General features: G+C 31.0%; 1 protein-coding gene, 1 long non-coding RNA gene and 1 other non-coding gene across 7 annotated transcripts; 2 read left to right on the top strand and 1 right to left on the bottom strand.

Annotated features, from left to right (window-relative positions):
• The first annotated feature begins 6,346 nt into the window (after window positions 1–6,346).
• On the top strand, window positions 6,347–6,471 carry LOC114915247 (U11 spliceosomal RNA). The gene has a single exon (XR_003803191.1). It is a non-coding gene; the product is annotated as a U11 spliceosomal RNA (small nuclear RNA).
• Window positions 6,472–11,536: 5,065 nt separating this feature from the next.
• LOC114915245 (uncharacterized) lies at window positions 11,537–14,373 on the bottom strand. 2 transcript variants are annotated; one of them, XR_014434106.1, is made up of 4 exons: window positions 14,268–14,373; window positions 13,320–13,415; window positions 13,007–13,176; window positions 11,537–11,858 (listed from the first exon to the last, which is right to left on the bottom strand). It is a non-coding gene; the product is annotated as an uncharacterized LOC114915245 (long non-coding RNA). The 2 variants fall into 2 exon arrangements; XR_014434109.1 differs by lacking the exon at window positions 13,007–13,176.
• A 4,944-nt stretch (window positions 14,374–19,317) lies between these two features.
• On the top strand, window positions 19,318–24,429 carry MBD13 (methyl-CPG-binding domain protein 13). 4 transcript variants are annotated; one of them, XM_020349703.3, is made up of 7 exons: window positions 19,319–19,531; window positions 20,820–20,927; window positions 21,026–21,121; window positions 22,091–22,237; window positions 22,451–22,601; window positions 22,964–23,979; window positions 24,058–24,429. In XM_020349703.3, exons 1-7 carry the CDS (start codon window positions 19,448–19,450, stop codon window positions 24,163–24,165), a joined length of 1,710 nt encoding a protein of 569 aa, XP_020205292.1. In that variant the 5' UTR covers window positions 19,319–19,447; the 3' UTR covers window positions 24,166–24,429. The 4 variants fall into 4 exon arrangements, with proteins under 4 accessions (XP_020205294.1, XP_020205292.1, XP_020205293.1 ...); XM_020349704.3 differs by having other exon boundaries at window positions 19,320–19,531; window positions 22,958–23,979; window positions 24,082–24,429; XM_020349702.3 differs by having other exon boundaries at window positions 19,320–19,531; window positions 22,958–23,979.

Below are 24,429 nucleotides of genomic sequence, written 5' to 3'. Positions count from 1 at the left end.
AAATCAAGTCATCATAGCTTTGATGCTTAATAGCAACATAGAAATAAGTTCTAATTGCGTAGGAAAGAGTTTCCAACTGCTATGTAGCTCCCCACTCTGCTTCTTACCCGTACACGTGCTGCTACACTTTTTTTTTAATATATATTCTTTTACAGCAAAGATATATATATATATATATATATATATATATATATATATATATATATATATATATATATATATATATATATATATAAAGAGGGATCCGTTTATTCTAGAAGAAATCTTTAAATTTCAACAATCCAATCGTTGAATTTAAAGTTCTTAATGCATAGATCAAATATGCAATTTTTTAAAAAAAATTGAAAATATATTCATTAATTCAAATAAATGTATAAAATAATTTTAAGATTATCCGTCAATTTGAATTAATAAAATGAAGTATCAAATAATTTTTAAATTTTCTAAAAGTTTGTAGACTTAATCTATGTATTAAGAACTTTAAATTTAATGGTTGAATCGTTGAAATTTGATATAAAACATGAGTTATTGAACAGAGTAAGTTTAAGTAGACTTACTCCTAAACTAATTCCTCCTATATATATATATATATATATATATATATATATATATATATATATATATATATATTAAAGTTAAGTTTTTTATTTTATAAATATTAAAAATAAAAATGAATTATTTTAATAATTAAATTATTTAAATTCTAACAATAATTAAGTGACAAACTTAAAATATTTTGTTTACTTAAGTAATTTAATTCTTAAATTTTTTATTTATAAGTTTTCTTATTTATTATTTATATATATATTATAATATAATTATCAGTTTATAATTTAATTTATTTAAAATTTATAAATAAATTAAAATTATAAAAATTATAAAAAAATTGTGTTGGATTTATGTAAATTTACTTGAAACCAACAAAATTCGAAAGAAATAGAATGAGTTTTAAGTATATAAACTTATCTATTTAAAATTTAATCCGAACTTGTCTCAACTTTTAATGAGACAAGGATAGAGATAGCATAATTCATTTTCAACCCATCTCATTTAGGGATGGCAACGAGGCGGGGCGGGTACGGGTTTTATGATACCTGTCCCCGTCCCTGCGAGTCAAACCAATCATCGTTCCCGTATCCGTACTCGTCGGGTATATAATTTTCATTCTCATCCTCGTCCCCGTTTGGTATCGGGTATACCCGTACCTGTACCCGTCAATTTTTTTTTATCTTTTATTTTTTTGTAAAAAGATAATATTTTAAAATTATTTTTCTATTATATTATAATTATAATTAGGTTATTTCTCTATCTCATATTATAATAAATAATCACACATAAAAAAATATTAAAATTCTTTAATATAATTAAATTGAAAGTGGGTATTAAATTAAAAATAGGAACGGGGACTGGTACGGGTACGGGTACGGGTATGGGACGGTTAAGTATACATACCCGTACCCGTACCCGTACCTGATTTAATATATCGGGTTTTACCCATACCCGTACCTGTACTCGGTCAAACCAGGTATTTCCCGTCAAAGTTGGAACAGGTTCGGGTATTACCCGCGGGTACGGATATATTTGTCATCCTTAATCTCATTGTCATCTCTAAACATCATGCAAGTGAGTTCAGTGCAATAAATATGTAAGAATGATGTAACACCCATTTAAAGTATGACTTATAATTATCTATTTATTAAAATGAATCAAAGAAATGAAAAAGAAAATTATTACACAACCTTTAATAGCCAAAGTAATTAAAGATACACAGAGGATAAGTTTATTTATTTCTCATAAATATAATTACAAGTCATATTTACTAGCATTTTTATTAACTACTCACAAAAGAAGAAATTTTTTTTTTCTTATTTAATTACTAATTCACAAACCCCCTTCATATTTATTATGTTATTTTTACAATAATAAATATTATATATTATATAGTGGGTTGACGTGATTTGTTGGAGGAAGAGTAAAGGTGATGGCTATAGGACTATTGAGGAAGATTGGTGAAAACTTGTTTGGTAGCATTATTGTTGAGGAACCTTGTCCATGGAAGGTGACTGTATTACTTTATATATCAATTGTCCATTGCATACTTGGAAAAATGACATGTACCAATGCAGTGAAAGATCCAACATTGGATGAATCCATCTATATATCAATTTATAATATGTTTTTAAAAAAAACAAAAAAAAATCAAAAAGACAAAAATATACAAAAGGAGTGAGAATAGCAATCATATAAATCAAATAGATAATTAAGTAACTAAAATATAATCATAAATATATGCTTCTTTATATAATATATATATATATATATACATAATTACTATTTATTTATGATTATTATTATTGTTATTTTATTTTTATCTATTTATTTTTACTCCTACTCCATGGAGATTGACATTGCGGAGAATCATAATTTGTGGAAGCCAATCAAGCTGTCAAAGAAAGGGCCACCATTATCCTATCTGGCATTTGCAGATGACTTAATCTTGTTCTCAGAAGAAACTCTGGATCAAGCAGAAATAATTAATACATGCATGGATTTATTTTGCAAGAGCTCAGGAATGAAGGTAAGCCAGGAAAAAACAAGAGTCTTTTTCTCAAAAAATGTGGGGTGGAGAGTTAAGAATGAGGTTAGCTCTTTCTTATGTTATCAACGCACTGATAACTTGGGAAAATACCTTGGAGTTCAATTACACCATGACCGAGTCAGCAAACGGAAGCTTCAATCTGTGATGGATCATATTAATAGAAGATTAAGTAATTGGAAATCTAAGAACCTTTCCTTTGCAGGCACCTTACCTTAACTAGATCGGTTCTTGCTTCCTTACTGTCATATACAATGCAAATAGTCTCTTTTCCTAAACAGCTCTGTCATGATATTGACAAAGCTTGTCGATCCTTTGTGTGGGGAGATTCAAACAATAATTGTCATATTCATGCCCTTGCTTGGGAGACAATTTGCAAACCTAAGGATGTAGGCGACTTAGGTCTATGGGAGGCACATAAGGTAAACACTTGTTTTATGATGAAGAATGGTTGGGCTCTTTGTTCCCAACCAAACAAGTTATGGGTTCATGTGGTGATGAGGTGATTCCAACAATCAAAACGCGAGCTGTTACTTCTAATTTCTGGCGAGGTATCTGTAATATGCTTGGGGGAGGTGAAACCCTTATTAGCGTGGAATATAGGGAATGGTAAGTATACAAAGTTCTGGTTGGATCGTTGGCTTCCTTCCAACATTGTGCTGTGTAAAGTGTTTGTACAACAGGTGCCTGGGGAGCTAATGTGCAAAATAGTAGTAGAATATATTGGAGAAGATGGTAATTGGAACCTGGATGCTATTCGTGAGCTCCTTCCTGACCAGTATTAGAAAGAATTAATGGGTTCAGCACCTCCCTCTATGGAAAATGATGATGACCGTTTGGTGTGGGGAGGGTCAAATGATGGTTGTTTTACCATCAAATCTGAGTATGAAAAGTTAAGACGTCCTTCAAGTTTACAAACCAGAGCTTTATTTTCGATGATCTGGAAGTGGCCTGGTCTAGAACGAATCCGCTGTTTGGTATGGAGAATTGTGCACTATAGCCTCCCCACAAATGCATGGCAATACTCACGGTTTATGACCTCAGAAGCAATATGTTTGTGCTGCCATGAAGAGAGAGAAACTAGTTTGCATGCCTTACGTGATTGTGCATGGGCAAAAGCAGTTTGGCAAGCTGTGATGGGAAAAATCACGATTTAGAACTTTTTTATCTCTCCATTAACAGAATGGATGTGTTTGAACTTGTCTCGTACAAAGGTCACATGGGTTCAAACTTTTGGTTTGACTTTGGATTCCATTTGGAAGGCGCGAAATAATTTTATATTCAATCAGAAATAAATTAACCCAATTCAGATTGTTTGTGAAATCAAAGGTAACGAGGTGCATAACATGTCTTTTGGTCGCTCCCTGAATCCTTGTTCTCTCTCTTCATCTCCACTTATGATACGTTGGAATCCTCCCCCTCCGAGTACTCTAAAACTCAACTGTGATAGGACAATAATGAATAACAGACTTGCGTCGTGTGGAGGGATTTTGAGAGATAGCTATGGATCATTTATATTGGCTTATGCAGGATTAATTGGTAGATGTTCTGTTGCGCAAGCAGAACTTTGGGCTATATATCATGGCTTAAGACTTATTAAGGACAAATTCATCTCTTCTCCTATAATAATAGAATCTGATTCATCTACAGTAGTTTCCTTTTTAAATGAAGGTTGTCCTCGGTCACATTCGTGCTACTCCTTGCTAAATCACATTGTCAGAATGTCAGGTGGCTTCCACAAGATTGATTGTTCTCATGTCCTTCGAGAGGCTAATCAAGTTGCTGATGGGTTTGCCAAGCTAGGATTCTCCCTCCCTGAAGGAGTGCATAGTTTTAGTTCTCCCCAAGTTGGGCACATTTTCTTTTACTTGCTGATAAGTCTGCAATTTTTTTCCCTCGTAGATATTAGTTTTTGTATTTTGAACTTTTAAGCCCCGTTATTAATAAAAATAATAAATAATAACACAAGGATATTTAACCTTTATCAAATATATACTTATTTAAATTTTTAAGGTTAAACCTCCAACTACAAGTGAATTCAAGCTTTTACTACGTACACGTGATCATATTAATTCATAAATATTATTATAATAACAATAATCATAATAAATTTAAAAATAATACTTATTACTATATTAACTATTATTATTATTTGCTTTAAATTATACATATATATATATATATATATAGTTTAATACTATGTAGGTTATGAAACATATTTTTTTTATCATTATAAATAAGTAAACATAGTATAAGCAATTAATATATTATAATATTATTTATAAAAATCATTTGAATAAACTTGACATCCTTTTATATAACTAGAAACAAAAATTTAATTAAAGTCTTTACAAACAAAATTTAACATGTTAAAATAAATCAAAGAACACACAAACAACACTTATAAGATGTTAAAAAGAAGTAAAAATAATTAAATATTATATATTAATATTATCTAATATAAAATAAATAAATAAGATGAAGTTAAAATCACTTCACCAAATAATTATAATTATATTTATATTTTAAAATAATGTTAAATATCTCCTCTTCCTATCTTAAGAGTTTTAGCAATAAGTGTGGTAAAATAGATTCTTGCCTTGTCTCAAAATAAATCTTCAATAGAAATCTCCTGATGAAATTTCTAAACTTGTAAGTTTTCCTCACTTTTAATTGCGTAAAAGTGTGGTTCCTATTTATAGATACAAAATGCTTAACTTTTTAATATTTTTTGAAAGATTACATTAGTTTTGATTTAACAAAAATTCTTAAAAGTTTAGTTACATTATAACTGACTAATCCAATTTCAATAGATTCTTTTCATAATGACGGGCCTCCCCCCTTTCTATCAAATTTTTGTTTCAGATAAAAAAAAGTTATCTCTTCTGCGTAACTTCACTTCATAATTAATGATTCAATATTATATTATATATGATAACATAGGTAATAGTGATTCAGTGTAAAACATTTCTTGTAGATCAGTAGATGTTTTTGTTTTCATCCGTACATATTCTGAATCTTCCTAACCATAACTTATTCCAGCGTATATTTAATTCCTTCCATCCGTACATGATTTTCTTTACAACTATATATATTATTTATAGCATATTATCTATTTTATAAACTGTTTTATAATATATATAATAATAATAAATTACATATATTTATATTATATAAAACTGTTTTCATAATATATCTATATATATAATTAATTTTGAAATTCAAGAAAATACTAATATTATCCATAATATAATTAGGCATAATTTATATCAGTTTAATTTACTAAAACTAAAATCTTATTCGTGAAGAGAAAAATTAGCAATTGAAAATTTAGAAAGTTAGTGATGAAGAGTACATCATCATTAATATTTACTAGTTGAGTGCAAATTACATGGAATTACAATTGCCTCTTTTCTGTTACTTAAGTTCTTTGTATATCATAGGACAAAGTTATAATTCAAATGAATTTAAAGAAGTGTTTCAAATCTAAATTTTAAATGAATTTACATAGTTTGAAAATTTAATTTTGACATTTGTACATTCAAAATCATTTTGAAACCGAAGATGATAAATGAGAATGAATGATATTCACTTTACATTAAGCATTAAAATAAAGAGAAACTGATATAGGTTGAATTCTCATCTTGCATATGTTTTGTATCAAAGAAGCGGATCCCACATCGAAAAGTTAAGAAAAAGAAATAAGTAGTGGTTCTTATAAATAGAGTTGCAGAGTTAACTTCAAATGTTATAAAGGGTCAGTTGGCTAAATATGCCATGTCCTCTTTTGATAAGTGGATACTGTATGGCTATCAAGACATATGGCTGACAAAATTTCTGGAGCTCAAAAGGGTTGGCTTGCTTAGCCCACCCTACATATATTTTAATAGTTAATTTAAATTTAGATGTTTTTTTTTTCTAATTTGATTTTTTATCTTTGTAATTTGTTTTTTTTTTTAAATTTTTTCTAATTTAATTTTTATTTAATTTTTAATCTTTGTAACTTAGTTTTTTTTCTAAAGTCTCTTGTGACATTTTAATTCTCGACGATTTTGAGATGAGGGAGGGCGAACTTGTTCACAATGTTAGTTCGTTTAGTTTTGATTTGGCATTTAAATGTTCATTCAAGTTAAAGCTGGTTAATCGATAGTTTAGTTTTGATTTGGTATTTAAATGTTCATTCAAGTTAAAGCTGGTTAATCGATAGTTTTGATTTGGCATTTAAATGTTCATTCAAGTTAAAGCTGGTTAATCGATCGTTTAGTTTTGATTTGGCATTTAAATGTTCATTCAAGTTAAAGCAATATCCCTTTCTTCTCAATTTCTGCTTTACAAAATAGGAAATTACATTTAGAAAAACACTTATTCAAACATATTCTTATTGCTTATTGTTTGTTGAATATGATTGTCCATTATTTAATCAGTTAAGTTTGTTGAATATGATTGTCCATTATTTAATCAGTTAAGGTGTCTTGTTGAACATGATTATTCACGATTGCTTAGTCATTTAGAGCGAGTGCTATCGATTGCTTAGTCATTGAGACTGAGTGCTATTTGTAGAATTTTTTTACAGAAATAGAATTTCTTTTAAAAAAATTACTGAAAAAACATCTGTTACTGAAAAAGCATGCATGTGTTACACATTATTTACACATTTTTAAATGATTGGTAATTCTTTATTGTAGTTTATAGTCTCTAGTGTGTATTGTTAAGTCTATTCCATCTGGTAAATAATGTGTAACATATGCTTTTTCAGTAATTTTTATAAAAAAAATTCTATTTCTGAAAAAAATTCATCAGTGTAAGAAGACTTTTAAAGGTATGTGTTTTTTTAATATACTTTTTTTATAGAGTTATGTGTTTCTTTAATATACTTTTTTTATATAGAGATCATTACATAAAGTTATTGTTCATTTTTAACTTAAAAATTAATTAATTTGGATTTGCATTTTTAAATGTGTATTTTTGACATTTGTATTATGTGTATTTGTATTTGGTATTTTTGATTTTCACAATCTCTTGTTTGTTACTATTTTGTATGTGTAGTTTTGTCTTAAAAAATGCATTTTTTCGAATTTGTTTTTCAAGTGATTGGTACTTCTGAGTTGTAATAGTTGTTTATTTTTTTCCTAATTGCCTATTTTTGTCACTAGTGTAATTCTTTATTGTAGTTTATAGTCTCTAGTGTGTATTGTTAAGTCTATTCCATCTTAAACATATTGCATACAAATTTGGGCCAAGTCTATCAATTAGTGAAGGTTCAGCTACTGGTGAGGTGACTTGAGAGGTTGAGGAGTAATTCAAGGTTCAGTATCCATTCTTATTCCCAAGTAAGTAATTTTTAGGAAAAAAATTTCTATTTGTTGGGGAAAATTGTAACACTATGCTTTGGTAAGTGGTGAGGGTATCTAACCAAAGGTTTAGTTGATCGTGGGAGAAAAAGTTTATAAGTTTTCTATTTTAAACAAAGTTTGTAATCTCTTGTTCTTTAGAAACCATAGAGAGAAAGATCTAGAAAGAAAAACTTTAACTCTTCTTCCCTTCTTATTTTTAGGTTCTTTTGGAGTGTGAGATTTATAAATGGGAGTGTCGGATTTGAAGCTTAAGCTAAGAATTAGAAGGTTGAGGCGATGTGGAGCTTGGAAGCTCAAAGTTCTCCTTTCTTCTCCTTCTCTTTCTTGGTTGCTTAGAGATTGAGGAAAGGGAAGCTAGACTTGATTCTTCCTAGTTGTTGAGTTGTACATGCCTAGGATTTCTTTGCATTCTTGGTTGTTTGACAAAATCTAAGGTGGGAATTGATGTGTGTGGACTCTTGGTGTTTTGAGTTCAAGAAGGTGGAATTGGGTGATTCACTTAATTGGTGGTTGCATGTGGTTTTTTATGACAAAACTGAGTTGTGTGTGTTGTAAATGTATGGTATGATGCTTTACATGCTTGGATTGTTTGTATTTCAGGTCTTGGAGGCAATTTTCATGATCTACAAGTGTAGATTTCTAATACGATGCTGAGCGTGCCTTCGTGATGCCAGACACAGTTCCAACTAGAGAACCCTATCTCAATAATGTTAGGTGTAGGATCGTGACGTCAAACGTGAGGAGAGAGACTCATCTCGGGTTGGGATGACGCTAGACGTCGTTTGATTAACTTCAAGCGTGAGAATAGGGGGAAGTCTCTGAATCGATGACGCTAGACACCACTGAGGTGATGTCGGGCGTGAGTTAGGCTAATACTCTCTGCCTGATATGAGGTTAGGTGTGGATTTTTCCATGTTAGGAACAAGGTCATAAGAGATCTCCACCTCGATCATGTTGGGCGTAGTTTGGATGGTGTTAGGTGTGAGCGAGGCAAAGAGCTCCCTACCTTGATGGCATTGGGCATGAGGTAAGTTGCGTTAGGCATATATAGGATGCTTGGATGTTTGGTTTGTTTTGGTGATGTTGTATGATGAACATGAAAAAATGTTTTAAGTTCTATTGCATGTTGTATGACATATGATGATTGTTCTGCATATTTTGATTGGATATGACATGTGTAGATGTTTGTATGGTGTTGGATGATGGTGAATCTATGTGTTGTACATATGTATGATTTTGGAGAGCATTGATATGCCATGTATGGATGATATTATTGTTGATCTCTATATGCATTGATTGGATATAATGTATATAATTGATGTATGGTGAAGTGTGGATGTTGAGAATGAGGTATGACATTAAGACATGTTGGTTAACTTAAACTTGAGGAAAGGAGAATGTTTTGAAACCTAAAGATCCTACATAGGGAATCTTGGAGTGGTGCTCAACTACTGTTGGAAAACCTTCCTTGAGTAGGTGTCTTTCTTGGAGTGGGTTTTTGAGGTGTGTTGGGTCTTTTTTAGGTCTTTAGTTAGTGGTTGAGTAAGGTAAGAGGTTGAGAGCTATAACCCTTAACCAAATACTTAAAAAGGTTGCATGGCCCTTTAAGGATGGTCAGTGAGACTTGGTAATGCATGCCAAGTTCGTGGTACACCTATACCTAAGTGTACTACACTTAATGGTGGAATCAAACTTTCCTAGTGTAAGTAACAAGACCCAAGAAGCCAGAGGAGGAATTGGTATCCCCCAGAGGAGGAATTGGTATCCCATTTGACTGTGATCAAATCGATGCTTCGAGTGTGAGAACGATTGCATTTGTTCGGTAGGATAGAGTCACTTAAACTACTCATGTTATAGGAGATCTTCGTAAGTGAATGCATGACAATGCATTGGTTAATATTTTTTGCATATGATGGGTGTCGAGGTATATTCATATGCATTTTTGATGTCTTGTGTAACATGGTTTGGATGAGAAAATGGTTTCTTGGAGTGTTGTAGCTTTCATATATGGTTGTGGTGTGTCATTGTATAATTGTTTTATATATGTGTATGTTTTCAAACTTTAGCTTATCCTTCTGTTTTCATGGTGGTTTGGATTGGGACGTTGTATAGGAGTAGATCAAGGCTGAACTTGAAGAGTTGTTACTGATAGATGGTGTGATCTTTTGTTAATGGCAGTGTTACTCTGTATAGCTTGTATAGGTGTGCTTGACTAGCACTAGGGCATAGGATTATTTGGGATTACTGTACATACACATATAACTTGTTTATATCAGTTCAGGTGTTTTACATTATACTCATGTTATATGTATATATGTATGGGGTGTTCCTTCCTTTAATCATTTATGTCCTAGTAATCTAGTTCCGCTATTAGTGGAGTGATTCCATTCAATGTAACGATCATGGCAAATCGTTACATAAATTGCTTTTAATTTTGTATTACTAAGGTCATAATTTACATCACTAAAGTTGGTTTAGTGATAAGAGAGTTAAAATAATATGTATAAGGTTTTAGATTCAAATCATGTAATAATTATTACTAATGTTAAATAAAATTAGTTTACATGAAAAAAAAATAATTTTAATTATAAACTATTGTTGATATGCATTAAATTTATACCCTCCTTTATAATTTTTATCTAGTTCCGACCCTATTTGATCTTTATCACTAATTTGGTCTAAAGGTAAAAAACTTATATGTGAGTCAAATTCAAAGTCTACAATTAACTAAAATAGTTAAATTACAAAGCAAGTTGGTTAATTATCAAGATAATCATTTTCTTCGGAACATGTGACATGAAATTGACAACAAAGATGAGACTGATAAGGACTTGGTATGTAACCATACATGTTGCAAAGATCATGATAATCGATAGCGACCTTAAAGGGAAGTAGTTTATTTAAAAAATAAATAAATCATTTATTATTATTATTATTATATAGAAAGATGGGATACACTTATTTTATGAATAAGACTACTTGAACTTAATTTGTTAAATAACTTATGTTCTATATCAAATTTTAATGATTCAACCATTGAATTAAAAGTTCTAGATATATAGATCAAATAAAGTTGTAATTTTTTTTTACAATTATTTGATATTTTATTTCATTAATTTAAATTAATGTATAAAATATTTTTATAATTATCTATCAGTTTGAATTAATGAAATGGACTATCAAATAATTTTCTAATTTTTTAAAAAAAATTGACTTGATCTATACATTAAGAACTTTTAATTCAATGGTTGAATTATTAAAACTTGATGTAGAATGAGTTGTTTAGTACAATAAGTCTTAGTATACTTATTCTAGGAATAAATGGATTCCTCCTCATATATATATATATATATATATATATATATATATATATATATATATATATATATATATATATATATATATATATATATATATATATATATATATATATATTACATAAAAAAAAAGGAAAAATACTTATTAAGAATGGAAAATGTACTAAAATGTAGTAAATAAACTAATCAATATAAGACAAAAATTAATAACAAATGAGAAATTAAGGACAATGGGATCATAATATAAATTTAGAGAGACATAAAACTCATAACTCAAAATACATATATGTATTATCCTTAAAGTTAGGAATACAAATGCAACTCCTCAAATATACGTAGATCTGCCAGTGATAATAATATTTTAACATCTCTATCACGTGAAAAATGTAAATCACTTTCTAAAAAAAAATCCCCCGAGAAGAAAGAAAAACCTCATTCAATTGTTAGGGAAAATAGGAACGAAAAACACATTGTTTTCTCTCTTTTCCCTTCTAATAAGTTAACTATCCTTGAAAGATCATATATTTATCATCTCGAGGGCTGGATCTTTCTGTCTTTATTCTTTAAGAGAAAGGGAACTTGAAATATCACCTGTATAAATATGTTCGCGTTAACTGTTAATAGGTAATTGAATCCAAAACTTCATAATCATAGTTACGTAGTCATTAGACATGATAGACACTTGCACAGTACTCAAGTATTATCCAAATAGTCCATAAACTAAATTACAAATTATGACTGCCCCAATCAATGTATCCACACTCAAATTTAATATTCTTTTGTATAATCATCCAAATAATACACCAATTACCTATCTTTACAAATCTTATTATCACCCTATCCAAAAGAACACACCAACTAGTAATACACATCTATAGTTTGCTTCAATATAGCATCCAACTGTGACATAATAAATTACATTTTCTTGTATCAAATCTCACTAGCTATTATTAAACCTTAGTCAGCTTTCTAAAATGGGGACATGTTCACCACACAACACCATCTGAAAGTCCACACTCCAATGGTTTAAGCATCAAATTTATGATGACAACTCAAAGAAAAAAAAAATCAGTTGACCATATGTCATTGGTTTGGTTTGAGAAATTAACAATGTCATTTTCAAAAATTAATTCAGGATAACTAAACTTACTAAAAGTTAGAGAAAAATTGAATATATATATATATATATATATATATATATATATATGTGGGTGTCACCATATCTTAGCTTTTGATGTTTGAGTTTAAGAATTGATCAATTTTCATGAATTAAAGTCCAACAATGACAATACAATACACGACCTTCGTTCTTCAATCATTATCTTGATCATAATAAAAACAATGCAGGAGAATTCAAATACAATTCAAACTGATTGCCACAAGAAAAAGAAAAAAATACTTTATAATGCAGCCTCAATCCTTTTTGTAAATAGAATATTTTACTTGTTGCCATCATTCTCCAACAACAAAGAATGAAAGATTTGTACGTTTTAAACACATTGTTCCCAGCTATGCCAGTTTCTTAAATTTAAAATTCATCATTGGTCATACCAAATAAAACAAAAAAAAAAACTAAAACAAGCATTAAAGAAGACACTTATAATATAACCACTTATAATTTGCTGTTAGAAGAGAGCATCTTCGGTAGGTAGAAAGGGAAACATTAAATAAGCAAAAAAACTGTATACCACATAAAAATCTCAAGCTTTATAACTAGGCATTGGGATCATGGTAGTTACATGTTATAAAAGATATCAACTTTTGCAATCAGAGAGTTTAGAAGCAAGTAGTCTACTACTCTGGTTACTTCCTCATCAGATATAGGTAATGACCTTTTGATCACATTCAATGTTTCCAATCTAACAAAGCACGGGGGTTGAGGTTCTAGTGGACTGGGATTAGAGAGATGCTACACAATTGGAATAAATAGGAGTCATATTTACATGGATATTATGAAATGCAAAATTAAGTAGCAGCAAAAATCTGTACATATGAATGCAGACAAGTTTGTGACCATTAAAATAGAGGTAAAAGACAGTAAAAGTAACTTACATGTAGTATTAGCTGAAGTATAATTGAAGTTAATGTAAATATTTTTACATTGGCAAGCACTTGGAGCCATCTTATGACAATTGAACTTCTCTCCAGCTGAAATTTGTTAATATTTACTTCTTCAAGAAAAGAAAGATTGCATGTGCTGGACAATTGGTGACAAGGAAAACCCATGCCAGTGAAAGATCTAAGATTTGGAGTGGAAAGCACCATTTGGCAAACTTCTCTTATAAATAAACTGCTTATTGTCAAACTAGAAAGGCTAGAATTAGATATGTAGAGGACCCTTGCATCATCATGTAAAGAAAAGCACTTCAGAACCAAAGTATTTAACACATGACAATTTGAAAAGGGCTCAGAACAATCATTATCACTTGCAGTAAAAGCAACAGATTTAAGATACAAGGTTTTCAACACTGGCAGATCCAAAGATTCTGAAAGTACTATTCCCAAAGCACACCTAGGCCTAATGCTAAACATTGTGAAACAGAGCATAGTTAATTACCCTATCTGTGGCTTGAGGTTCAATCCAATACTTAGGATCAATTCGATTTCCAATAACAAGATTAAGTAAGGAAGAAGAATCATCTTTGCTAGACAAAACTCATGACACAAATTTATCGAAAATGTTAACACAACTTATATAATGGCAATAAAATGTTATATTAGTAAGATGTTTGCAAAGGTGTTTCCATCGTTTTGACAAAACACTAGTATGAACAACATCTTTTGTGTCCATAAAAAAATTCATTATGTGGAGCAAAACACTGTCGGGCAAATCACTCAACCTATCAACTTTAGTATTTCTTATACTTTTCCTCAATTCATTTTCAACATCACCATTTATACTTGAAATCAGATTCGAATCATACAAATATTATTACAATAATAAATTATCAGACATTATATTGTAAAAGAAAAAGGAAACTAAACATCTGAATTACATACCTTGTGGTTTGTCATTGAATTCTTGATGGTTCTTCGGTTTGGTGTAAACTAAATCAGTCTTGGATTTGGGTGTCATCATTTTGTGCCTTATGTTTTCACCGGTGTCAAATGTCTTGTTTCTAATGACGTAAGTCCCCAAATGGAGGAAGGTAAAAGCTTTTACTTATATATGAAATTAAAATTATAACTTGAATGGTACACATGTCTCCACACGAGTTTTATTCGTTGTATGTTATTTGTAATCAAAATGTACACCAATAAATATTGAGTTTTACTTAAATTAGTGCGTGTAATGCACAAGATAAATTATGTGTATATTATATTTTAATTTATAAAAAATAAGTTTTAATTTTAAAAATAATATATAATAAATTAAAAAAAATATATTAGTATTAATATAACATGATAATATAAGTTGATTTTTGTTTTATCATTGTTAAACAAACCATAATATGACGAAAATAAGAGTTTATAGGATACATTAATTTAATTTGAAATGAAAATAATAGGAAATTAAATGAAATATAACATTTTTCATTTTTCATCTTTCATAAAAAAAACTTCTTAAATTTCAATTTATATGTTTAGTATAACATGTGAGATAACGAATGTCATATAACTCGTGAATCACGACTATGACCCCTTTTTAGAAACATGGAACCAATAATAGGTGTGATTGGCGAGCCACAACTGACATATCCTATTGCTTTTTTTCCTCATTCTTTCTTTATATTTTATCTCTTTTATCTCTTGCATTGCTTAAGATGAGTTATACTTATAAGTTTTAAATAACTTGAAGATGACTAGCTTAAGGATACTATCTAATCTATGTATTAGTAACGATAAGGAAGTAATTGAGTTAATAGTGGACAACTCTAGTAGTGACAAGTGTTCTTATAATGATTCTAATTTAGGTGTTTAGTGGTGTGGCTTAGGATTATGATTCCTAATATTAATAGTGATACGAGAATGATTATGTGATGAGTTGAATAAGTAATTTAAGATTAACCCTAAATATCAAGACTTGTTAATTGAGGTATACATGACAGTGCGTGATATGCTTGTGTTATGGTTACGTGATGTACTATGTGTAGACCATGTGATGGTTACTTGATGTGAAGTCCAAGGCGAGACTTAGCAATGTTTAAAGTCTAGATATTCATTGATATGTGTTAATTGATATAAGTGAATGACTTGAGTTTGTGATAAAGTTATGGAGACATGTACTCATCATGATAATGTGTGACATGAGAACGAAATGATGATGATATGGTATAAGGATGAAATGAGTATGTGATGAGTCCATTAGGTGAAGTACTATCTGAAGTCTTGTATGTGTAACCTGCATTATGTGCATAAAATGTTTTATATTAGTCTTCAGACAATTGTGCATGAGTATTAACCTTTGAGCAACCGCATATGAATATTAGCCTTCGGGTAACTAAACATGAGTATTAATTTTTGGGCAACCATACATGAGTATTAACCTTCAAACAACCGTATATAAGTTTCACTAGCACATTTACATGTCATCTTGATAAATTTGTGTCTAATTGCATCAAGTGTGTAAATTGTAACAACTCATGATTGTGTGGTTTGATATGTCTTTGTTGTTACTAGTAATTATAATATATTGTTTACATTCTCAATATTAAATGTATACGTTGTATGCTAAGTTATGTGTATGGCTACCCAGCCTTATCTCATACCAGAAGATAGAGTGAGACGTATATCACTTCCCTTGCTCTACTTATTAGTTTTATGTATGTTTTGGAGGAATATCACCAAGATGATGTTGATGTTGATGTTGATGTTGACATCGAGATTCATAACTTAGGATTTTTTATTTTATACTCGATTTATTTCATCTTGTGTTAGGAATAATGTTAGTCATTGGATTATATATTATTTTTGAACGGTCATTATGGTCTAGTGATTATATTTTAGTCATTTTTGTTTTGAATTATTTATATTTTGAACCTAATATGAATCCTTTATCATTAGAGGCGTGTTATGAACTATTATTAAATTCAAGCAAGATTTTTTTTTCATTAGTATTTTTGAGTATAAGTATGTGGAGTAGAGGATCTCACACTCCTACTATAATTTTAAAAAGTATATAAGGTAAATTAAAAAAAGAAAACATTTCTAATTAAAAAAAATATGGGAATAACTAGGGATTAAAATAGGTCAGACCATAAATAGAGGGCTTATGGCTTGACTTGTTTAAAGCCTAACATTAGTCTATCAACTATCTATCTTCCAAATATTGCATTCCTTCTGGTACTTAATTAGGGATTTTGGTCTTCTATCTTGTACCTTACTTAGTTGGTTACTTCATACATGTACAACTCGACTTTGCCTTATACAGTTCTACATTTAGTCACTTATATAATCAATATAGTTTGACTTGACCCCTATATTATATCAATTAAGGTCCTAGAGGAGACTCAACATTCTACTTCAATAATCAACTTCTCAAGAAGGGTTTTTCAACTAATAAGCTTGTAAAGCATCGCAACACCATATCCTCATAATGAGATATTCATATTTTAAAACAACACCTTTCATCTAATCCTAAGTTAAACAACATTATTCAACTATATGCATCAAGCATTCTTAACATAGTTACTTTCAACACTAAACAACATACAACTCTACTAAAGTTCAACTCTCATTCATAATCAACTTGCAACTTATACAACTTAACATCATCATACATCCTCCTAGATCAATGCATAATGAACTAGAATCTCATATAATAATACAATTCATGTGAGCAATTCAAATCATTACACACATGTTCAACACTTAGTTAAATAAATAACACATTTTCATTTGGCAACTCGCATCTGACGTCATTGAGGCCGAGAGCCTTTGACTTGCCCATACTCGATGTCAATCTACCCACTCTTGACATGAATGAGGTAAAAAGTCTGTGCCAATTATGCTTTGCGTAACTAAACGCACAACCAACCTCATTTAGGCAGAGAGCCTTTGCTTTACTCATGTCCGACATCACAACACTAGCGTTTGACGTTGTCTAGGTAGAGAGATACTACCTTGGTCATGCCTGACACCACTTAACTAGGGTTCGACATCACCAAGTCAGAGAGCTCCAAGGGCATCCACTCTTGATTCCCTTCAACTATATTTGACGTGACCAAGTTAGAGAGTTTTCCTCTAACTCACACCTAATGCTAGCAATCCTGCACCCAACATTAGTGAGGTAGAGAGCCTTTGGCTTGCATCACCTCTGATGCCATAAAGTTGCACCTGACATGATAACGATTTCTACAATTGACAGAATCTCATTTTGGCTCAATTCACTTGAAATTAAGAAGATCTCTAACATGTTATACAACAAATAACATTCATATATCATTACCAATTCATTTTTATCAACAAAAACAATATGCAACTAATAAAAGGTAAAATGTCAAAGATCATCATTTTCTCAACTTCTTCCACAACCAACTAAAAGCTCAAAACTAAGCAATTCAATTCTCAATTTCAATCAACAAAGCCGCGAAAATTGTACAATTCATGCAAGATTCAACAACTCATTCAACAACAAAAGAATCCAGGAGCTCTCGTTACCTCTGAATCTCCTGAGAAAAAAAAAAAAAAAAGGAAAAAGATTGAGGCTCTCAAGAACCTGCACAGACCCACTCTACAATCTCTAATTCTTAGTTCCAAAGGCTTTGAATCTCAACCCAGTTACTCAATTATGATTAGGGAAAAGACCTAGATGCTCAAGGAAGTTAGTGGGAGAAAAGGAATCTCACAAACTCCATAGTTCTTCTCTTCAAACTCTTTAAGTTATTAAGAAATGAATTTATGAAGTTTGTTTTTAAGAAAGATCTTATATACCCTTTCTTAACTGGTCAACTTGACATTAGCTCAAAACAACTCCTAAACAACAAAAACTCATAAAATGTTTTGTTTAGATGGAGAATTTATAAAGAATTTAAAATTAAAACATTTGTGAAATTACTTGAAATAGTAGAATTTCAAATTTTTTCAAAAAAGTAAGAATTTGAAGTTCTTTATATTTTTTCTTTCTTGTTTCACATATATAAAAATATCAATAATTTTTTTATTATTGAATATTCAAATATTTTTAAAATTATTAAATATCATCTAATATTAATTTTTAAAATTATTAAATATTTAAAAATTAGCTAATAGTTATTTTTATAAAATTTAATCTTATAATCTCTCTCCCCCTCCCTCTCCTCTCTTTCTTTCTTTCTCTCACTCTCTCTTTCTCTATATATATATATATAATCAATTTTATCATGGTAAAAATTAAAATTATCATATTCAAACTAGGAATTTAAAATTTTAAAATTTTGAATTAACTTATTCAAATAAAATATTTAATTAATAATAAAAATTGAAATTAGAGTAATTTATATTCTAAAAAATTTAAATTTCTAAAATTTCTAAAATTCTTGGCCTAAATACACTCTTAGAATTTCACAATTTAACAACAAATTACAATATTAATTTAATTAATAAAATATACAATATTATAATTATTTTTATTTTATATGAAATAATTTTTACTATTTTAATCATTTTTTTCTAAGTACATTTTTATATATAATATCTTTTTAAAAAAATATATTAATTGGCCTTTTATTTACTCTCTAATCAATTTTATAAATAATAATAAAAATGTATATTAAACTGATAATTTACATGAAAATATTTAAATTAAATTTTTATTTAATCTAATTAAATTATAACCACTTCTCATCAAATTTTCAATCCATTTTTTTTAGTTAACTCGTCTCTTCTTTTTTTTTTCAACTTTTCTTGTCCCGTTTTAAGGGAGTGGAGCTACTTTTTATTGTAAAAAATATTAACTAAAATAATTCAAAATTGTCCTTTAAAAAAGAGAAAGATTTCGATTCGGTAACCTTTGCGTTTTATAAAAAAGAAAGAGAGAGAAAGATACAAAATTGGAAACAAAGTATATCTGTCTTGCACCACGTGGTCATGCAAAATAAAAAATTTCTTTCAACTTTTTTTCTGACTCGGTGGAAGGTACTTAGCTAGTGGGTAGTGGCATTCACATTCACTGTCCTCACAGCACAAGAGTCAGACACACATTCTAAGCTCTTACTTTGGCACGTTTTTTATTCTCCGGCCACCGGAGACTCGCCGGAGAAATGGAGGAGCCGAACTCCGATGACTGGCTGCCACCAGGATGGACAGTGGAAGTGAGGGTGAGAAAGAATGGTAAGAGAGATAAGGTAATTGACTTTTGACCCTCTAATCATCTTGCTTTTTCTTCTGGGGTTGTAGTAATTTTTTCACTTTATAATCATGCTGTGACAGTGCCATGTTATTTTCTTTTATAACTATAATTGTGGCTGTGAAATCTATTGTTGCTTAAGTTAAGGTGTCAAAAGTTTTCAAGGAAGGGTTTGGAGCTTCAAGATTTTTGTTTTCATTTTTTTTTTTTGCTTTTTTGGATATGTTACTTGCTTGGCATTTGAGGTTTAATATGTGCTTTGCATGGACCTTTTGGAGTTTGGACTATGTCTCTTCACCAAATTATTGTTATTATTTGAAGATTTCAAATGGGCATAGACTTTTGGTGTGCTCTTTAATTTATGATTGTGTAAGTGGATCAAGAGGGAAGGAGTCTTAAATGCTGGAACTTTGGAAGAGATTATTATTATTATTTTGATTTGACTTGTTTGTGGTGAATATAGCATGTCTTTACAATAGTGAGAGACTGACTGAAGGTAGAGTGAAGCTGTAGGCTCAATGTATCATTATGGCGGTGCTTCTTCAAGCAGCATTGTGGGGGAAAATGATTTTCTGATTTGGTAGATTTGTGAATGATGTAGCACTTTTAAACCCAAAAAATGATGCTGCTAGAGCTGGACACTGGAATGGAAAGTATACTTCGCTGTTCTAGAATGTTTAAAAGTACTTATTATTATGGTTGGTTCAATTGGAAGCTCTTAAAATTTCAATGAAAACCTTTTGTTCCCTTTCTGCCTTCTTTCTGCTTTCCTTCCTAAGTAATGTATTTGAACAACTGATTGAATCCTTTGATCTTTATCTTTCATTACATTCTTTACATTCATTTTGTCAAACTAGAAATTAAAGAAATCAGGTTAGCAATGTCAATCATTGTGATATTATTAGTATGATCTAGATTACCCTTTATTCCTGTCGTACATTGGTGCTAGTGAATTTTACTATGAATTAGAGAGGATTAGAAAAGTGGGTGATCAATAATTAGTAGTTGATTCTAAGTTTATCTACATTCTTAGTTGATTGTTAACAATTCTATATGTGTTTTATTTGATTTAAAATGAAAATACATATATTTCTTCTGTAGCATCTTATACCTGCTAATGATTGTCGGTAAAATTATCATGTTCAAGATTTTATCTTTCTTTGACTTCAATCATTGCTTGGCAGTAATTATATGTTTGACTGGGCAGGAGAACACAATGGTCATAGAAACTTTATCTATGTCATGATGATTCAGCTCAAATCTTATTAAAGCTATTCTTATTGCAGTATTATTTTTCGCCCTCAAATGGACTAAAATTCAATTCCAAGGTGGAGGTATTTCGTTATCTTGACAATGCTCAGAACAAAGTCAGCATCCAGAAAATCTCTTCTAATGTCTGTCAAGAAAATTCTTCTTTTGATGGCATTTTATATTTAATATGTACCTGGTTTTATAACTCATGTGGGATAATTTGGTTATTCAAGCAATCTAGGTTGTTGTTGAGAAAGCTATTGCAGAAGGGTTACCACCAGGATGGGTGAAAAAGACCAGAATCACAACAAAAGGAGATACAGTTAGAAGAGATCCGGTAAACAATGCCTCAACATATTCTTTTGAATATTATAGCCACACATTCATTAAGGGGGAGAGAAAATGACTTCCAAATAATCTTTCATAGTTTCTCTTAATGAGCATTTTCTATTGTTGTGTTTATTAATTAAGTCAGCATCTGGTGGTTTCTCACAATCTCACTCTCAACGGCACTGATTCAATGCAGCTAAAGTAGACTTGCAAAATTGATAAAATAAAAATATATATATGACTCAAAATTGATAAAAATTACACCTCCTCAATTTGCTGGTGCTTTTCTTACTATCTCAAGTATACCCCGTGGTAGTGCTCTAGTAAAACTGTTTGTTACTTTATTGTCTGACCTTTAAAAAGTTATGAAAATCCAATACAGCTCCATAGATGACATAGAAGCATAGCCATGAGAGCACTTCTGCCATCAATCAAAATAACTTTTAGTTTTGTATTTCACTTCTATACTTCTATACTTCTTTTCCTGTAATCATTAGTTCCATGGATATACCTTGGAGCTCCCTTTGCTGTTCAAAGATGCAGATAGCTTGGATTAGTCATGAATCTAGGCAATACAGTTGCAGCAAACATGATATCAGCCTTGTAGCTGCAAGATAAACCTACCTCCTTTTCACCATTGCTCTTCTTGAATTTGTCCCCCAACACTCTCTTATTCATCATTCCTATTTTATGCTACTCATTACATATTCTATACTCTAGTCATGTGCATTTTGACTTCTACCATAAGCTTATTAGTGGACTGCATTTAGATATGACAATAACTTTGACTACACTGCAACTCTGACTGCACATTAAACCGAACGTATTTTAGTCAATTATGATTCATATTGCTACATCACTTGAGCATTAGAAGGATGCACAACTTTTTATAAAAATTGTTTGTGCCTTCTATGTATCACCTACCCTGCCACTGTAGAATAATCAAGTATTTCACCCTTCTAATTTGCATATGCAGTACTACATTGACCCTCTAAGTGGGTATACATTCCGCTCAATAAAAGATGTTGACCGCCATCTTCAATCTGGAGTGATAAGAAGAAGTGCATTAAAGCCAAAAGATAAAGACGGCATTGATATGGAGTTAAAAGCTGGCAAATCTCTTGTATGGGTGGTCATAATTGAGCTTCTTGTGGTTTATGTCTATTTAAGTATTTATTAATTAGTCTCACATGCTAAAATTTCCCTTTCACTCCACTCATTGTGTGGCTTTCCGTGTGGATTTAAATTCTCTCATATATTAAAAGATAAAACTAAAGAAGGGAATAATTAATGCTAAGATTTCTACTCACAAACTTCCTTTCTGTGATTTCTTCAGTCAGCAAGTGTAACCTTGAAACCAACATTATCAGTTAGCATGGGTCAAAGCTCAGATTTGAACATGATAGCTAATGACCAACAGACTCCAAGACCTGCAAGTTCTGGAGAGTATAAGTCTGTCCCCATCTCTGACTTCATTTCCAATCAGTGTAAAGTTCCCAACTTTTCTCTTTTTCTTTGAAGTTAACAATATTGACTTCGTCTAATTAGATATGTGACTAAATGATATATATTGCCATTCATTAGTTTAGTATTGTTGTCATGTTTGGTGACTAACATCAACTAATAAACATTATATGCAATTATGCTATCTGCTGTAGCCTAAGGAATTTTTTTTCACTCGGTAAGAGCTTTGTATTTAATTCAGTTTTGAAATTAATATTTGATCTTTGTTCTTTCTAGATAAAGTGGAATTAAATATGTTTTGTACTTAAGATAGCTTTTCCTTTTTCCTTGTTAATATGAAAAGATCTTGTATTTGATGTGTGTTTATTACGTGATCTAGGTGCAGTGGGCACTGAGTTGACCAGCTCAGTTCTATCAGGGCCTAAAAGTTCAGATCAGAAGGAAGGGAAGGTTTGTTCAGGTTGCACTAACGAAGATGCCCAAGAGAAGCAGCTGCAAGAAAATTCAGAGACAAAACATGGAACTGAAAAATCCCATGCCGAAGATCGCCACTGCAAAAACAAGCACAAGAAAGATATCAGTTTGCCTCGCCGCACTTCAAAGCGTCTTGCTGGAATTAAGGTTGATCCTGTTCCAGAACTTAAAACAAGAAATAGATCACGTCGTGCTTCCATTAAACAATCCAGCGAGGAAGAGACCATCACAATTTTTGATAACTACCCCAACAGCTTACCTGATGGTCTAGCAAAGCAGTTTAATGTGCCTGAGGGTGGGTCAGAAATTAATTGCAAATCTATCAAGTCTCTAGAAGTGCAAAGAAGTGACAAACATAAGGAATGCATCTCTTTTTCACCACCGAAGAACAGTACTACTGTGGAAGAGTGTGTGAGAGTCCTTGAGAATGGAGATAAAGTTGATGCGAAGTTAGATTACACCCTTGACTATCCCCTCAGAGAACTACTAACAGACCCATGTATTGCATTTGCAATTCAAACTCTCACTGGAGTTACATTTGAAACCACCAAAAACTCACAAACTTCTTCTGACTTAAAAACTAGCCAGCATTCCGAAACTTCTGCTGCCGCCACTGCCACCACTGGTGTTGGTGAAGGGCATGGTAAGAAAAGCCATGATGTGTTCTCATCTCCAAAGAACATTGCTATTCCACAAGAACCTGCCGGTGACGCAAAAACCAATGATAAGGCAAAGAATGAGAATGCAGGAGGACCATCTTCCGAAGAAGTACATGACATGTCATGGATGGATCCATGCATTGAATTTGCAATCAAAACTCTCACTGGCACCATCCCCTTAGACTCTGATCAAAAGAATCCCAAGAACTGCCTTCAACAGCAGCTCAACTCATCCATCAACCAACACAGTGAGAAGGCCTTGTCAAGTGTAAGTTTATATAACATATACCAAAGTGACTACTATTGCAGCCAATACTTTGGCACACAGAAACTAATGTTTGAACAGTCTTTTGTGGATCCATCTCTGCAGCACACCAGAAACGTTGGCATAGGAAATTCAGCTGGAGCCAGACTCTCTCACTGTGGTGAAGATACTAGAAGGAATGTTTGTTAGATCAGCAACCAGCTTGTGCCTGAACTAACTTAATATTGTACAGCTAGGAATCTCTGTAAAAAAACTTCCTACCCCAAGAAAGCTTTAACCTATGTCCTTGTGTTGGTATTTTGTTCTGTGATCCTTTAAGCTGATCCTATATATGTGCTTTGTAGAACATGCTATGTGTAGTTGTCAGTTACTATCAAGTTAGCTTGACTGTAGAACTGTGTCTCTAATGGTGTCTAATCTATGTTGACTGTAGAATCTTCCCATCGTATGACA

This window comes from Cajanus cajan, chromosome 1, assembly GCF_000230855.2.
Source record: "Cajanus cajan strain Asha chromosome 1, NIPB_CcT2T_4, whole genome shotgun sequence".
Lineage (NCBI taxonomy): Eukaryota > Viridiplantae > Streptophyta > Magnoliopsida > Fabales > Fabaceae > Cajanus > Cajanus cajan.
This window is presented reverse-complemented; position numbering and strand designations above follow the sequence as displayed.

What these genes read in the sequence shown, in the direction of transcription:
- MBD13 (XM_020349702.3), top strand. Translation starts at nt 19,448, where the DNA reads ATGGAGGAGCCGAACTCCGATGACTGGCTGCCACCAGGATGGACAGTG. An exon ending in AGAATGGTAAGAGAGATAAG is followed by an intron (nt 19,532 to 20,819) that starts GTAATTGACTTT and finishes TTCTTATTGCAG; the next exon opens with TATTATTTTTCGCCCTCAAA. An exon ending in TCCAGAAAATCTCTTCTAAT is followed by an intron (nt 20,928 to 21,025) that starts GTCTGTCAAGAA and finishes CAAGCAATCTAG; the next exon opens with GTTGTTGTTGAGAAAGCTAT.